Raw genomic sequence first — 18,831 nt, 5'->3', positions numbered from 1 at the left:
GGTTTTAAAGATACCATTTTGGTGCAGATGAGATCTTTTGATCGACCGTTATTGCATTTTATTGCAATGTTGCGGTGCCCAAAAAAATGTAATTCTGACGTTTTGACTTTTATTTTCATTACGTCGTTTAATGACCGGGTTAATTCTTTTCTTATATTGATAGATCGGGCGATTCTGAATATGTGGATACCAAATATGTGTATGCTTGATTTATTTTTACTGTTTTATTTTGAATGGGGTGAAAGAGGGGTGATTTGATCTTTTATGGTTTTTTATTTTTGTAATATTTAAAAAAACTTTTTTTTTTACTTTTGGCATGCTTCAATAGTCTCCATGGGAGACTAGTAGCTGCAGTTATCCGATCGGCTCTGCTACATACAGGCGATGATCAGATCTTCTGTATGTAGCAGAAATGCTCACTTGCTATGAGCGCCGACAACCAAGCGGCGGTCATAGCAATCCGGCAGTGACAACCATAGAGGTCTGCTGGAGACCTCTGGTTGTCATGCCAACCCATCGGTGACCCGCGATCATGTGACGTGGTCACCGATGGGCGGGATTTCTCGTGCACTTGCCAGAAGCACGAGTTAAATGCCCCTGTCAGAAATTGACAGTTGCATTTAACTAGTTAACAGCCGTGGGTAGATCGTTATTCCACCCGCGGCTGTTGCAGGCACATGTTAGCTGTATATATCAGCTGACATGTGCCCGGAAAGGTGGAGGCTCATCCCCGGAGCTCGCCCCAAACAAAGGGAGTCCAATATCAGCGTACTATTACGCCTGATGTCGGAAAGGGGTTAAAGGGAACCTGACACAAGCTGCCAAATCCATGGGCAGAATGTATCAGGCACTGGCTGTCAGATCTTAGCCACGTATGTTTTATTTTGAAACAATGCGGCATTCATGACGAGAGGCATCATTCGCTGTGCCACAAATCTTCCTTCGGCAGCGGCTAGCGTAAGATTTGTGGCCAGGCTCACGTAGCAGCATTCACCAATATTTCCCTCGCCTTTTAATGAATCAGGAGTGTCTGCTTCAAAACAACCTTAGTCAAGACTGGCTCTACCATTGCCCTGTTAAAACTCCTCACCAAAGTTATGCAGAGGAGAAATTGGGATCTAGAGAATGTAGGGCTCCCAATGGTTCGATCTTTTGCTTTGAAATATTTATAGTCTTTAATGAGACAAATTATTTACTGTGTTTTTGGCCCCAGATTGTTGTATACATGTACAATTGGATAATTTGGTATCTTACCTTATTCAAGCATTTAAAACAACAAGATCCTGAAAACAAAAAAAACACAATATATCAACTCTGACATTTCAAGTGTATTGTACTTTATTTAAGATATAATGATTCTTAGGGCTCCATAATTAATAATAAAAATTATTTTTTTACCACAACAAAAACATATGCCAAATTTTCATGGCATATTTGCAGGATATGCTAAAACGTCTAATAGAAGCATCTATCTCCAGAATGGGGTTCCCAAGTTCGGAGTTTGAGCTAGACCTGCAGTGACAGATTAGGCCGTACACGCTTTATTCACTGCTATGATTATAGGGGTTCTCAATACTGGAAAGCTAATGCACTCAGTCGGGACGAGGGATCCTGGTTCAGAAAGAGTTTCAATTCCTGGATGTGAGACTAGTATCTATTAGATATTTATGGCAAATACTGTGGATATACTAAAGACCTCTACATGAGATAACCACTTTAAAGGGATTGTCTGGTCTGAATTGATAAATCTGCAGTCACTCTGTGTGACTGCAGACTTATGAATCCCCCCAATGCATGCACTGTGTGCTGCGAGGATTCACCGGTTTCTGAGCCAGGACCAACAAGTACATATATGTTATGCATACTCCGCGACCAGTTGGCTTGGTCTTGCTATATACACTTGTATGAAGTGAGCCGCGCTCACTAGATGGGCTCTGGCTGGGAGTATGCATTAGCAAAACATCCTCACAGAGGTCATGCGCTGGGGGGGGATTTTAGACCGGATCTTTTAGGACAATACAAGTGACACAGTCATATACTGTAATCAAATAACATGTAGTACTTACTTGCAGAATGTCAATTTCTGCATCATTAAAGTTTATGTCCATCAGCTTTGGTAAAGGTATTCCGTTCCCTACAACAGCTGAAATGTAACAACAATACATGTCACACTAAACAGTTTCGATAAGTATCAGGGCTCAGGCTAATATATGGGGACTAGTGATTTACATCTGTTAGCCAGCATAAGTACATGTGGAGGTTGCCTGGTTGCTAGGGAACCCCCACATGTAATCAAGTTGGCTAAGAGATGTAAATCATTCAGCTGCGGCAAGAAAAACTAAATCTCCGAGCACTAAAAAAATACACGGAGGACCCCCGAGCGCGCTCGGGAAATCTCGAGTAATGAGTATATTGGCTCATCACTAGTGGGGACTGCTTTATCATGGTGTTTATGCCATAATTCTGGTCTAACACACCTTCAAGTGTTGCAGAATTTTTATGCAACGTGAAGATGTGCAAACATTCCGAGACTTTGGGCGTTTTCACACCAGTTTTTGGCAGCTCCATCAAAATTGTGAGAGCTGGGGAGGAGCCGTTTAGGACCGGGACAGGGAAAGCAATGCCCGCCTGAAAAATTAATTTAGAGTGGCAGCATTTTTTATGCCAGAAATGTTATTCCAGACTATGACCAGAGTAACATTTCTGCTGAGGAGTTCGTTGGGCACGTCAGTGATAAGATGTACTTGATTCATTAAGTGGCGTGCATCTCTTAATAAATCAAGTGAATCTTATTCCTAGACGCCCATCATTAACCCCTTCCCGACGCCGGACGTAATAATACGTCCGGCGTCGGCTCCCCTGCTTTGATGTGTGCTCCGGCGGTGAGCGCACATCAAAGCCGGGACATGTCAACTGTTTTGAACAGCTGACATGTGCCTGCAATAGGCGCGAGCAGAATTGCGATCTGCACGCGCCTATTAACTAGTTAAATGCCGCTGTCAAACGCAGACAGCGGCATTTAACTACCGCATCCAGCCGTGCGGCCGGATATGAGCGCATCGCCGACCCCCGTTACATGATCGGAGGTCGGCGATGCTCCTCCATTGTAACCATAGAGGTCCTTGAGACCTCTATGGTTACTGATCGCCGGTAGCTGTGAGCGCCACCCTGTGGTCGGCGCTCACAGCACACCGGCATTTCTGCTGCATTGCAGCGATCTAATGATCGCTGCAATGTAGCAGAGCCGATCGGGTTGTGCCTGCTTCTAGCCTCCCATGGAGGCTATAGAAGCATGGCAAAAGTTAAAAAAAAAGTAAAAAAAATGTGAAAATAATAAAAAAAATATAAAAGTTTAAATCACCCCCCTTTCGCCCCAATCAAAATAAATCAATTAAAAAAACCCCCAACCTACATATATTTGGTATCGCCGCGTTCAGAATCGCCCGATCTATCAATAAAAAAAAAGCATTAACCTGATCGCTAAACGGCGTAATGAGAAAAAAAATTGAAACGCCAGATTTACGTTTTTTTGGTCGCCACGACATTGCATTAAAATGCAATAACGGGTGATCAAAAGAACGTATCTGCACCAAAATGCTACAATTAAAAACGCCAGCTCAGCATGCAAAAAATAAGCCTTCACCTGACCCCAGATCACGAAAAATGGAGACGCTACGAGTATCGGAAAATGACGCAATTTTGTTTTGTTTTGTTTTTTTGCAAAGTTTGGAATTTTTTTTCACCACTTAGGTGAAAAATAACCTAGACATGTTAGGTGTCTATGAACTCGTACTGACCTGGAGAATCATGATGGCAGGTCAGTTTTAGCATTTAGTTAACCTAGCAAAATAGCCAAGCAAAAAACAAGTGTGGGATTGCACTTTTTTTGCAATTTCACTGCACTTGGAATTTTTTTCCCGTTTTCTAGTACACAACATGCTAAAACCAATGATGTCGTTCAAAAGTACAACTTGTCCCGCAAAAAATAAGCCCTCACATGGCCAAATTGACGGAAAAATAAAAAAGTTATTGCTCTGGGAAGGAGGGGAGCGAAAAACGAAAACGGAAAAACGGAAAAAGCTCCAGGGGTGAAGGGGTTAAGACTGGCATAGGAAAAGCCAATAGTGGCCAATGATTTTGACTATGTTCAACACATTGATCCATATTAATCACCCATATGACTTTTTATATTACATGAAGATATACTTCTCATCTCTCATATCCTCCCTGTCTCACAACCCTAAACAGTTATTCAACACCTTCAATTCTCTCCTCCGTTGCCCAGCACCTCCTCCCTCCCCACTTATCTCTGCTGAAGACTTTGCCTCATTCTTCAAGCAGAAGATTGATAACATCAGAGACAGTTTTGGTCAACAAGCCCCAGAGCCCTTCCTCCCAACTTCCCTACCCTCCACCTCCAAAACCAACTACTCCACCATTACAGAAGATCAACTCGCCACTCTACTCTCAAGATCGCATCTCACCACCTGTGCACTTGACCCGCTCCCATCCCACCTCATCCCAAACCTCACCACAATCTTCATCCCAACCCTAAACCATCTCTTCAACCTATCACTAACAACTGGTGTTTTCCCCTCAAGCTTTAAACATGCCTTCATCACACCTATCCTCAAAAAGCCCTCTCTTGACCCATCCTCTGTATCTAGCTATCGCCCTATATCACTTCTCCCCTATGCCTCAAAACTACTAGAACAACACGTCTACCTTGAACTGTCCTCCCATCTCTCTTCTTGCTCCCTCTTTGACCGCTTACAATCTGGCTTCCGGTCACACCATTCCACTGAAACTGCCCTAACTAAGGTCACCAACGACCTCTTAACTGCCAAGAGCAAGCGACACTACTCTGTTCTCCTCCTCCTCGACCTGTCGGCTGCCTTTGACACAGTGGACCATTCCCTATTATTACAGACCCTCTCATCCCTTGGCATCACAGACTTGGCCCTATCCTGGATCTCCTCATACCTAACAGACCGGACATTCAGCGTCTCCCACTCACACACCACCTCCTCACCTCGCCCCCTATCTGTCGGAGTCCCACAAGGTTCAGTCCTTGGGCCCCTGCTCTTCTCCATTTACACCTTTGGCCTGGGACAGCTCATAGAATCTCATGGCTTTCAGTATCACCTCTATGCTGATGACACACAGATCTACATCTCTGGACCAGATATCACCTCCCTACTAACCAGAATCCCTCAATGTCTGTCCACTATTTCATCCTTCTTCTCCGCTAGATTTCTGAAACTTAACATGGACAAAACAGAATTCATCATCTTTCCCCCATCTCACGTGACCCCCCCAACGAACCTATCCATTACAGTAAATGGCTGCCCACTCTCCCCAGTCCCACAAGCTCGCTGCCTCGGGGTTATCCTTGACGCTGATCTCTCCTTCAAACCACATATCCACGCCCTTTCCACTTCCTGCCGACTTCAACTCAAAAATATTGCACGAATCCGTTCATTCCTCAACCAAGAATCTGCAAAAACCCTAGTCCATGCCCTCATCATCTCTCGCCTCGACTACTGCAACCTCCTGCTCTGTGGCCTCCCCTCAAACACTCTCGCACCCCTCCAATCTATTCTAAACTCTGCTGCCCGACTAATCCACCTGTCCCCCCGCTATTCTCCAGCCTCTCCCCTCTGTCAATCCCTTCACTGGCTCCCCATTGCCCAGAGACTCCAGTACAAAACCCTAACCATGACGTACAAAGCCATCCACAACCTGTCTCCTCCTTACATCTGTGACCTCATCTCCCGGTACTTTCCTACACGCAACCTCCGATCCTCACAAGATCTCCTTCTCTACTCTCCTCTTATTTCCTCTTCCCACAATCGTATACAAGATTTCTCTCGCGTATCACCCATACTCTGGAACCCTCTACCACGACACATCAGACTCTCGCCCACCATCGAAACCTTCAAAAAGAATCTGAAGACCCACCTCTTCCGACAAGCCTACAACCTGCAGTAACCACCGATCGACCAAACCGCTGAATGACCAGCTCTACCCTCACCTACTGTATTCTCACCCATCCCTTGTAGATTGTGAGCCTTCGCGGGCAGGGTCCTCTCTCCTACTGTACCAGTTATGACTTGTATTGTTCAAGATTATTGTACTTGTTTTTATTATGTATACCCCTCCTCACTTGTAAAGCGCCATGGAATAAATGGCGCTATAACAATAAATAATAATAATAATAATAATATAGAGATGTGATTTTCCATGGCTTCTGTGAGAGGTGACTAAACAAATAATTTCGGTATGTTTCACCAAAATATTGCTTCTAGAGAAGGATAAGGTTCACCATGAATGCCGAATAGGCCACTTAGTACAATAACTAACAATATATGTGATAGTCACACTCGACTTTGAAGAGATCTAAAGGTTCTCTGTCATAAAAGACAGAGCTAGTTGTATAATTTGCACATGGTAGTTTTGAGGACACTGTAATTCTAGCGGCTTCCTTACTTATTATGAAACATGAAAAACATGAACCTCCTCTTATGAATTTTGCATGTGACATATTAAATCCTTACTATTTATTGTTGGCAGGAACACCAGGTTGAATATGTTACCGACCAAACCCTCTAAGGCAGAAACCTGGAAGAGAGAGTTTTTTATATGTACACAGTATATTTTATATATTATATACATTTATGTATGCTTTTTCTATTGACAGATAAAAAATGATACCTACATCAAATTTTCCAACTGAACTCGATAGTATAGAAAGATGTGTACTAGAAGAAGAGTAAGAAAAAAGTTATTTTACAATAGAACTTTATTCTAGCATAGAATATAAGGTTATGAAGACAATAATCAACATAGCTACTATATATAGTCCATAGCTTGCCAATATATTGTATTATTATAGATGCTGGCTATTTTCCAGCTTTATAAAATCTTGTTTTGTTTCAGCTAAAAGAAATCAAGGCTAGGCCTACAGATATTGTTAGTATATTCAGTAAGATGCTAGTCTATAGATAAGATATCCTCACCACAGAAGCAAGATGACTGGGGGTCTCTTGCTACAGAACTATCCTTGAAAACTTCTAATTATAAGGTTAAAATAATAAAATAATTGTTTATGTAGCCAATGAATTGTTTAATTATTAGTGATGATCGAATAGTGAAATATTCAGATTCATGAAATTCGTTCCAAATAATTTCTAATATTCGGGTATTTGTACAAAATAGCGAATACAATGCAAGTCAATGGGAAATATGAATATCGACGTCTTCTGCCTATGATTGGTCAGCGTCATGCAATGGACAAAATACATGCCCTCTTAGAGAAGAATTTCTGCTGAAACCACCTTGAACTTATCATATATTATATTAAACTTTACAAGCTAATATGGAGTGAACAAATGCTTTATTTAGCTTTTGTAGTGCAGTGGGGTTGGTGAAGTGGGACAGACAATTTTTTAATGTCCAAAGAAAACTGACAATGGAACTCAAAGGTATCCTCCAGATCACAGCTGGGAAAACAAGACAGTCTGCAAAAGGGACCGGTTGCCATGGGCAACTGCACCACCGTGTACGCTGAGAGGTGTCAGGCCTTTTGGCTCTGCTTGGCTCTGTGTTGCTTCACACAGGTTGAGCTCTTCAGAGCCTCCTACTCTGCATGCTTGCAAAGCCAAAACTTACACACCCAACCCTCTGCTGTAGGGTTTTTACGAGGATCCTTTGGCGGTCGGCCACATGGAAGACCTGGCCAGGAGGAAGTGGACCGCCTCACTACCATCCTGTAGTCCGCTTAAAAAATAAAAGTCTATCGCAATTTTTCTTAAATCTGCCTTGGACAAATAGCTTGCCTAAGACCAACACTTACTTTTATTTTGCATTACAATCACAGCTATGCCTGTGACTGCAATGCACTCCCGTGGCCTCAATACGCTTCTGTACACATTCTGGGGGACATATAGTGACCCTTGCATATAACAACGGTCACAGCCTCGCACTCTTCAGACATTTTTCTGTGATGTAGTCAATTAAACATGCTAAAACTGTTGAAAAGTAGTGTTGAGCGAATAGTGAATTATTTGGATTTGGGAAATTCGACACAAATAATTTCTAATATCCGTGTATTCGTACTAAATCCAATGCAAGTCAATGGGAAAGCTGAATATATTTCTGGTGGACCCAACAGGTGTAAGGGCATGAGAAAAAAGCTCAAAAGGATGGGAAAGTGCTAAAACTGAATGGAAGCAGCATGGAGAAGATGCCAGCAAAATTTCTGACTCACATACGGTATCTGGGAATAATGTTGTCAGACTATTGTGCCAGTTTTCCAGATTTATAAGGCCTACCAAACCAAACCTAAATTGTTTTTTACAGGGAAACATGCTAAGAAACGTTTCTTCCTTCATAATTACATGTATATAACGCAACATATAAAAAACTAATTATACCTCCCCTTTAGCATATGTTCACACGTAACGTTTTGAATTTAGTTTTTACTTTTACATTTGGGAGGTCCCTCCCTCATTCATAATAGTTAGCTTGATAGAGGAATAAATCCCTTTACAATACCAGCTAAAACATGCCCATTGGAATTTTGGGCTTTGCCCGCCACCACCACCATGTCAATCAGCATGTCATTATGCGGCCCTTGCTTCACATTTTCAGAGGGCCAGCAGGTGCCATGAATCCTGAGTTTTGTGAGCTCCACAGTTAATTTTGGCCAGCGAAACCCAGTAGAGCCACTGCCATAGTGGGTGACGCCACTGTAAGGCAAATATAATACAGGGGTTGGGGTAGCTGTATAGTCAATGTCAGTAAATTGGATACTACCAGGCACCAAAAGCATTATAATTAAATTCTGAATACAGTGTATGCAAGCGAGGGCCTGTATTGTGGTCAGTCTGTCAGGCCTGAAACCCATGTCAGGAACCTGTGCAACCCTCATTTTGCTTTGAAGCAGCCTCCTCAAGGAAAAGAGCTAGAAGTGCCATTGACCAATCTGCACAAGCCTATGCACTTCCTCTGGAAACTACCCAACCAAGCAAAATGTTTCCTGGTTTTGAGCAACAATGAAGTAATTACAGGATATGTCCCTGAGAGTGATGAGGTCTGTGGAGTGTATTACTCAAGTGGCAGGCAGAGGTACAGAGCTCAGGTAAAGGCTTTAGCATGGCAATGACCATGTTTCAATATGTGTAAGGCTGCGGCCTGAACAGATCTGTGGAGCGTACTAAATGAGTCTCTTAGACCTGCTTAAAATGTAAAGAAACTGGCCAATTACCCACCACAATTTAAATTTTTAAACCAAAATTTAGACAATTTAAGGGAAGTGATGTTTTAATAAAGAGCCACAAGTCTCATTTAGGAGCCTGGAAATGCCAGGAATGGTCTTTGGCCAGCACCAGACAATGTAAAGTGCTAACGAATATGTATGTTCTACCTAAGTAACAATTTGGGAAGAGACATATATGTTGACAAGGGAAAACTGAACATTGGGACTAAAATGTGGATGTGGTTGCTGAATATTCTTACTGTATGTGCAACTGCAGGCTGTGGGCAAGAGGCATCAGAACCTGCTTCCTGGACAGCAGATTGGGAAGGCCGTAACACAGGGGAAGTGAGAGTAGTTACACCCTTAGACACATATTTTGTACAAAGGCGCTCCACCCACCTAGTGGGGTGCTTGACTTCCATGTGATTCTGCATGCTGGTAGTGCTTAAGTTGGCAGTGTTCTTGCCTCTTCTCAGCTTGGTATGGCATATGCTGCAAATTATAGTTGTTTTGTCTGAAAGACTTTAAGAAAAAAACTGCCATACAGGGGAACAATGAACCCTTGGCCCGTTATCTAGATGAGTGGAGGGGCTCTGTGGAACCTCTGGTCCAACCATTACCTTTCCTTGCCTGTTTTCGTGCTATGGATCCATCCCTCTCTGCACTGCTGTGCTTGCTATGCATGCCACTGTGCCAGGTTGGATCAGTGGCCTCATCATCGACCACACCGTCATCCAATTCAACAATCAGATCCTCCTTCTGGGTTGCAATTTTAGGCTGACATGACGCCAACTGTGCGTCTTTATCCTCCACCTCTTGAGACATGAATTGACATTCCCCAACGTGGCTTTCTTCTAGCTGTGGGTGCTCAAATGTTTGTGCCTCACTGCACTCCGCCTCCTCATGACCCTCTTTAATGGTGCACAGTGAGAGGCCAGAATAATTCAAAGGGAATGTAAACAGCTCCTCGGAGTGGTCAGGTGTGGGGTCATATGTCTCATGGGACTCGTGATGGGGGAGGAAGGGGGACCCGGTTGAGGATTGTGAGGCCCAGCCTCTTGGCTACTGAGACTGAACTATGTGGAAGACTTGGTGGTGCTACTTGTCAACACACTGGAGCCTTTGTCTGCCATCCAACCCACAACATTCTTGCACTTTTCTGGGTCCGACAGTGGTATAGCGCACAGTCCTGATTTTGACAGAAAGCTAGAATGAGATAAAGTTACCTTCTGATCTGTTGGCCTTGGTGGGCCCCACCACATCCATGACACCATCCCTTAACGTCACCCTTTCCCATATTGAATACGTTGTGAAAAATAAAGCCAGGAATTTTTTTTTCATAAGTATCCTCACAGAGGTGTTATGTACAAATTCCTTGTATGTAGCAATGTGCGGGTAATATTTTTTAGCTATCGGCTTTATTACACATGCCAAAAGCAAACACAGCTAAATTGCTGGTAAATAGGCACATTTGCCTATGTTAGGAGTTTTTACACCAGTCGCACAACTGCTCGATAAAATCTACGCTATTTCAGCAATAGCAGAGTAATTTTTTTTGGCTATTCGCTTTATTACACAAGCCAACAACAGACTCAAGTAAATTGCTGGTAAATAGTGACTCTTGTGCATGTCAGCAGTCTTTACGCCAGTCCACAAAGACTAGATAAATATAAGCTATTTCAGCAATAGCAGAGTAATATTTTTTTGCTATCGGCTTTATAACACACGCCAAGAGCAAAGTCAGGAAATTTCTGGTAAATAGTGATTTTTACATATGTCATACGCTGTTTCAGCATATCATTTAGCTCTCAAAAGAGCTGTTTAATATATGCTGGTACTGGATATCAAACCCTGCCTCTCTCTCCCTACTCCAGAATCTGTTCCCACACTATACGTAATGCCACCTAGCAGAGATCTGCAGCATGTACTTGCAATGCTAACACTCTGCCTGCCTTTTCCTCTCCCTCCTATAAAAGCTCTCTCTACGTTACCTAAAACTAACAGATACCTAATCTTCACTCTAAGTAGCTCTTAAAAGAGCTTTTTGGACTCAGAAACTCTCCTTATATGCTGCTTTAATTCTCTCTATGCTGACACTAAGCTCTCTACACTGTTTCCGCATGCAATGTGCGCAAGATGGAGCTGACAGGGCTTAAATATCCAATATGATGATGTAAGACCAGCCAATCACAGTAATGCCACAAAAAAGATGGCTATGGCATTACTGTGATTGCCAAGCAAGCCCAGCATGTTAACTGGCTGCAAATAAAGCGCTAAGCATGCTGGGCGGGTCATTGAATATACTGAGGCGAATAGCTAATTACTGGCCAAATAACGAATAGCCTCAATAGCATACTATTTGTCTGAGGCACAAATAGTGACAAATTTATTCGCTCATCACTATTAATTCTGAATGTGGTTCAACAGTCTTTGGTCTAGACATGCATAGAAAGCTCGTTCACCAGATTTTTCATGCTGAACCAAACACATGATGTAATAAAGGCTGCATAGCAGAATAAAATTATTTTGAATTTTATTGTTTTAATTTTTTCCTCTGTGTTGCCAAGATATAAGCAATCAAAGTCATTGGCACCTATTATGTTAACTTTTAGCTAAGTCCAAGTGTGGGGTGAGGGGCAGTACAGTAGAGCTGATAGTGCTATAAGAGGAGTAAAGCTGATAGAAGTGTTTGTAATGCAAGAGAGCTAAATTTGGCTGCGCTGCCCCTTGCCCGACATTGACCTTGTCTTAAAAGTGTTAAGGTACCGTCACACTAAGCGACGCTGCAGCGATACAGACAACGATGCCGATCGCTGCAGCGTCGCTGTTTGGTCGCTGGAGAGCTGTCACACAGACCGCTCTCCAGCGACCAACGATGCCGAGGTCCCTGGGTAACCAGGGTAAACATCAGGTTGCTAAGCGCAGGGCCGCGCTTAGTAACCCGATGTTTACCCTGGTTACCAGTGTAAAATGTAAAAAAACAAACAGTACATACTCACCTTCGCGTCCCCCGGCATCCGCTTCCTGCACTGACTGAGCGCCGGCGCTAACAGCAGAGCAGTGACGTCACCGCTGTGCTGTGCTTTCACTTTACGGCCGGCACTCAGTCAGTGCAGGAAGCGGACGGCGGGGGACTCGAAGGTGAGTATGTACTGTTTGTTTTTTTACATTTTACACTGGTAACCAGGGTAAACATCGGGTTACTAAGCGCGGCCCTGCGCTTAGTAACCCGATATTTACCCTGGTTACCATTGTAAAACATCGCTGGTATCGTTGCTTTTACTGTCAAACACAACGATACACGCCGATCTGACGACCAAATAAAGTTCTGAACTTTAATCAACGACCAGCGACATCACAGCAGGATCCTGATCGCTGCTGCCTGTCACACTCAACGATATCGCTAGCCAGGACGCTGCAACGTCACGGATCGCTAGCGATATCGTTTAGTGTGAAGGTACCTTTAGTCATCTGTACTCTACTCTCTACATTTCTAATCATGCAGAAGGTTTGACAAGGAGATCATTAAATCTCACACACTGAGAAACATGCTCTATGCTATTGAGTGGGGAGGTGTTCTTTCTCCACTGTGTTATTGGCTTCTTATGATTGGTCACCATCATACAGGGAGAAGAAAAACATGCACCCAGTGTAAACTCTGATAATACCCACTTGGATTTAACAAAAGTTAACCCATTAGGTGGCGAATAGTTTGTTTACTAATATCTCTACAATGTATAGGAGAAATTAAAAACAACTTTGTAGCCATTAATACATTTTGTGTACAGTTCAACACGAAACATTTGGTAAAACGTCATCTTAAAATAATACTGCATCCATGTGCAACAGGTAAGACCCCCCTCATATTCATAGAGGTCTCCGTATATATATTATTTTATATCTCATCTTTAAAGGGAACCTGTTAAGTCCCCAAATGCTATTAGCCTGCAGATATGAGGTAATAGAATTCCAATGCTGTGTGGCAGCTGCAATGAAATCCCGGCTACTGGGAGGAAATTAAGTTTATTCCTCCTGGCTGCCTCCGGCTTTTAGTCATAGAGGTGTGACCAGGATGGCTTAAGACACCTCTCTATATACAACTCTGGCAAAAATTAAGAAACCACCATATCAAAACCCTGTCATGGGCAGCCCAATCTCCAGACCTGAACCCGATTGAAAACCTCTGGATTGTCATCAAGAGGATGATGGATAGTCACAAGCCATCAAACAAAGAAGAACTGCTTAAACAGCAGCAGTATGCAAGACTGGTGGAAAGCATGCCAAGATGCATGAAAGCTGGGATTAAAAATCATGGCTATTCCACAAAATATTGATTTCTGAACTCTTCCTGAGTTAAAACATTAGTATTGTTGTTTCGAAATGATTATGAACTTGTTTTCTTTGCATTATTTGAGGTCTGAAAGCATTGGTTTTTTTTTTTATTTTGACCATTTCTCCTTTTCAGAAAAAAAATACAATTAATTAGTGTTTGGACATTCGGAGACATGTTGTCAGAAGTTTATAGACTAAAAGAACAATTTACATTTTACTCGAAAATATACCTACAAAGAGAAAAATCAGACAAACTAAATATTTTGCAGTGGTCTCTTAATTTTTGCCAGAGCTGTATAGTGCGTGGTGGCTGTAATCAAGCCCCGGCACTGACAGCCGGCTCTGTACTGACACAGTGCTAAGCCAGCTTTCAGTCAGTGCCGAGGCGTGACTAAAAGTCAGAGGCTGCAAGGAGGAATAAGTGTCATTTCCTCCTAGTTGCTAGGATTTTAGTGCAGCGGGGCATCTTTAGAATACTATTAACCAGCAGATGAACCACATATCTGCAAGTTAATCACATTTTGAAATGTGACTGGGTCCATTTAAGTATCCTTTTTTGTTTATTCTAAATAAATATTTTCATTCAACTCAACTGTGAAACCAGATGCTTGCTTGTACAGTTATCCTTATCAAAGGTGTAGAACAGGATCGATAAACTTGCTGTGGAAGGTGATAATGTAATATACTGTTCTTCATTACTAGTGACTAATAAAATCCTAGATATTAGTTCAGCACTAAACTTGCAGCATTCATAATATTGCACCAGATAGCTGATTATATCTTTGCTGATTGTCTTGTACTGACACCTAGTGATTATGAGAGATATTGGATACATTTTACTGCAGTAAATATTGTGCTCTTCCTTTACGATTACCATACATTGACTTGCCATGTCTATATACCAATATAACTAACATTTGTAAAGGTCTGTATAGAATCTGATAGCATTTGTATGTATTGCCAGGATTGATTCCCGTCAGGACAAACTAGGAAAAGATTTGTTGAACGTGACGACAGTTAGAGATGAATGCAAACAATATCATCTGGAAGGCGTGTGTAGCTTGCAAATGTTGGGGCATAAAATCCAAAGCTCATAGATGACACCCAGTGTTATGCTCACTGCTGAAAGTCCTTTCTGAATTTGCTTGTATCAGTTCATAGTATCTATCCATGGACAGTCGTTTATCAGAATAAGGTCATATTTTGTCAATGAATGTCTCACAAGTAAGTCAACTAAGATAAAATTATGAAATATGGGTAGACAGGGGAAATCAACTTTATTTCCTTTAAAGTACCAGCATAAAGCTTATTTTCTACAGTATTGAGATAAAAATCGCTATTAAATCTTATAAAATCAGGAATCATGAGTAAAGTTTTTAATATAAATATAACTTGTTCATTCTATTAAAGGGGACCTTTCACGTTGGATAATGCTATTAACCTGCAGATATTGGGTTAATCTGCTGGTTAATAGCTTTATGAAAGTGCCCGGATGCAGTATTAACATCTCGACTCCCGGGAGAAAAGTAACTTTATTTCTCCCAGGACCTGCTGGCTTTCTGTCATACAGGCGTGCTAGACAATCACCAATCACAGCACAGAAAGCGGCAGCTCTTGGATTGACAGCTCACTCTGCAATGCATCAATGTAGAGACGGCTGTTGGTCAAAGTGCCGAGGCGTTCTTATAGCCACCGCTCACTTTGCTGTGAGCGTGACTGTGGGCATGCCTGTATGGCTGAAAGTCGGAGGATCTAAGGAGGAATAAAGTTAACTTTCTCCCAGATGTCATGCTTTTAGTACAGCGGCTGGACACATTTCTAACGCTATCTGCCTGATTCCAAGTTGCCACCACGCAATATCTTTTGTATATTAGTCCTGCACAAGTTTGGGTATATTTATCAGGCTGTATGTTCCATGAATCTGCCATAATTTCACCCAAAACCGTTTTTCATGACTTGTAACTAGTGTTGAGCGATACCTTCCGATATTTGAAAGTATCGGTATCGGATTGGATCAGCCGATATCCAAAAAATATCGGATATCGCTGATACCGATACCCGATACCAATACAAGTCAATGGGACACAAATATCGGAAGTGATCCTGGATGGTTCCCAGGGTCTGAAGGAGAGGAAACTCTCCTTCAGGCCCTGGGATCCATATTCATGTAAAAAATAAAGAATAAAAATAAAAAATATGGATATACTCACCCTCGGACGGCCCCTGGCTGTCACCGCTGCAAGCGTCTGCCTCCGTTCCTAAGAATGCAGAGTGAAGGACCTTCAATGACGTCGCGGCTTGTGATTGGTCACGTGACCACTCATGTGACCGCTCACGCGACCAATCACAAGCCGCGACGTCATCGCAGGTCCTACACTCACTGCATTCTTAGGAACGGAGGCTGCCGGTTGCACTGCTGAGGTCCAGAGTCTGTCGCAGGGGTGAGTATATCCATATTTTTTATTTTTATTCTTTATTTTTTACATGAATATGGATCCCAGGGCCTGAAGGAGAGTCTCCTCTCCTCCAGACCCTGGGAACCATACGCACCGCACACGCCTGGGAACTTATAGGAACTTCCGATTCCGATTTCCGATATCACAAAAATATCGGAACTCGGTATCGGAATTCCGATACAGCGAATATCGGCCGATACCCGATATTTGCAGTATCGGAATGCTCAACACTACTTGTAAAATATTTATGATGTGTTTTAGACTTGTCCAGTTAGAGGACATAGCCTTGTTGAAAAGGGGCATGGTTTGCCAGAAAAGGGGCACAGCATAAAATGTCACACAATGCAGCAACAAAATGCACCAAAGTTGTGCCACACATTTCTGGCACAATTAGAGCCAATTAATAGGTAATGTAAACCTAGACTAGACAGTCTTTAAATTAGACAGATTTTTGAATCACTTTAACAAGTTTGAAAAGAATTAGATAGCCTTGATAAATAATTATAGTCTATGGTGTTTATGAGTTACCTGTCCAGTGACAAGGAAATCTTCAGTTTATCTCCTGCTACAGAAAACTGGGCTCCTAAATGTGCATCCTAAAATGAGATATCTTGAGTTGGTGAGTTAGGAAAAGAGCTTACACAGTAGAAGCATGATGAAATTCCTTGCTTGTCTTCATGATTTTTCAATCTTATTCTTGTTTCAAAATCTACTAACTAAAAAAGAAAGCTACCTGACTTGTCTACACTAGTAACGGCAGAGCAGCCACATCAAAGAAGTTTATGTATCAACTAGAAATGAATGGCTCAGGCAAAATTGAAATTCGCCTGTTCAAGCAGATTTTCCCAGGAAATTTGATCAGCAAAGAAGTTATTCTTTGCAAATTGAATGTCCTCAGAACATAATAAATGTACGATGTAAAAAGTAAATAAAAGTTTATACTCATCTTACAGATCACCTCTTCGTCCCCTCCATTCCTCACTGTCATCCGTCCAATCCTTGTCACATTTTCTTATCACCACATTGAATCAATGGGCCTCTTTACACTGGGCCAAGCATTCTGGCTCTGATGAAGCCCAGGATAATTCTGAGTAAGCGTCTGTACAGTACAGACCAAAAGTTTGACACACCTTCTCATTCAAAGATTTTTCTGTATTTTCATGACTATGAAAATTGTACATTCACACTGAAGGCATCAAAACTATGAATTAACACATGTGGAATTATACACTTAACAAAAAAGTGTGAAACAACTGAAATTATGTCTTATATTCTAGGTTCTTCAAAGTAGCCACCTTTTGCTTTGATGACTGCTTTGCACACTCTTGGCATTCTCTTGATGAGCTTCAAGAGGTAGTCACCGGAAATGGTTTTCACTTCACAGGTGTGCCCTGTCAGGTTTATTAAGTGTGATTTCTTGCCTTATAAATGGGGTTGGGTCTATCAGTTGTGTTGTGCAGAAGTCTGGTGGATACACAGCTGATAGTCCTACTGAATAGACTGTTAGAATTTGTATTATGGCAAGAAAAAAGCAGCTAAGTAAAGAAAAACGAGTGGCCATCATTACTTTAAGAAATTAAGGTCAGTCAGTCCGAAAAATTGGGCAAACTTTGAAAGTGTCCCCAGGTGCAGTTGCAAAAACCTTCAAGCACTACAAAGAAACTGGCTCACATGAGGACCGCTCCAGGAAAGGAAGCCCAAGAGTCACCTCTGCTTCTGAGGATAAGTTTATCCGAGTCACCAGCCTCAGAAATCGCAGGTTGACAGCAGCTCAGATTAGAGACCAGGTCAATGCCACACAGAGTTCTAACACATCTCTACAACAACTGTTAAGAGGAGACTTTGTGCAGCCGGCCTTCATGGTAAAATAGCTGCTAGGAAACTACTGCTAAGGACAGGCAACAAGCAGAAGAGACTTGTTTGGGCTAAAGAACACAAGGAATGAACATTAGACCAGTTGAAATCTGTGCTTTGGTCTGATGAGTCCAAATTTGAGATCTTTGGTTCCAACGACCGTGTCTTTGTTCGACGCAGAAAAGGTGAACGGATGGACTCTACATGCCTGGTTCCCACCTTGAAGCATGGAGTAGGTGTGATGGTGTGGGGGTGCTTTGCTGGTGACACTGTTGGGGATTTATTAATAATTGAACTCATACTGAACCAGCATGGATACCACAGCATCTTGCAGCGGCATGCTATTCCATCTGGTTTGCGTTTAGTTGGACATCATTTATTTTTCAACAGGACAATGATCCCAAACAGACCTCCAGGCTGTGTAAGGGCTATTTGACTAAGTAGGAGAGTGATGGGGTGCTATGCCAGATGACCTGACCTCCACAGTCACCAGACCGGAACCCAATCGAGATGGTTTGGGGTGAGCAGGACCACAGAGTGAAGGCAAAAGGGCCAATAAGTGCTCAGCATCTCTGGAAACTCCTTCAAGACTGTTGGAAGACTATTTCCGGTGACTACCTCTTGAAGCTCATCAAGAGAATGCCTAGAGTGTGCAAAGCAGTCATCAAAGCAAAAGGTGGCTACTTTGAAGAACCTAGAATATAAGACATATTTTCAGTTGTTTCACACTTTTTTGTTAAGTATATAATTCCACATGTGTTAATTCATAGTTTTGATGCCTTCAGTGTGAATGTACAATTTTCATAGTCATGAAAATACAGAAAAATCTTTGAATGAGAAGGTGTGTCCAAACTTTTGGTCTGTACTGTATGGTCATTAAGCGCATGTATGGTCATGACATCACGATATGCTCTATGACCTTGTATGGGC

At 42.3% G+C, this 18,831-nt stretch overlaps 1 protein-coding gene across 1 annotated transcript in view; it reads right to left on the bottom strand.

Moving 5' to 3' along the window:
* Positions 1-1,254: 1,254 nt before the first annotated feature.
* The window catches only part of LOC143769021 (BPI fold-containing family B member 4-like), a 292,026-nt gene continuing 274,449 nt past the window's right edge, over positions 1,255-18,831 (bottom strand). The window contains exons 14-18 of the mRNA XM_077257623.1: positions 16,576-16,643; positions 6,719-6,761; positions 6,558-6,621; positions 2,067-2,143; positions 1,255-1,283 (exon numbers count right to left, since the gene is read on the bottom strand). Coding sequence (XP_077113738.1) covers positions 1,260-1,283; positions 2,067-2,143; positions 6,558-6,621; positions 6,719-6,761; positions 16,576-16,643 — 276 coding nt within the window. The 3' untranslated portion in view covers positions 1,255-1,259. The remainder of the gene's footprint in view (positions 1,284-2,066; positions 2,144-6,557; positions 6,622-6,718; positions 6,762-16,575; positions 16,644-18,831) is intronic.

Source organism: Ranitomeya variabilis, chromosome 4 (genome assembly GCF_051348905.1).
Source record: "Ranitomeya variabilis isolate aRanVar5 chromosome 4, aRanVar5.hap1, whole genome shotgun sequence".
Taxonomy (NCBI): Eukaryota; Metazoa; Chordata; class Amphibia; order Anura; family Dendrobatidae; genus Ranitomeya; species Ranitomeya variabilis.
The sequence above is the reverse complement of the archived record's forward strand: the minus strand, read 5'-3'. Positions and strand labels throughout refer to the sequence as shown.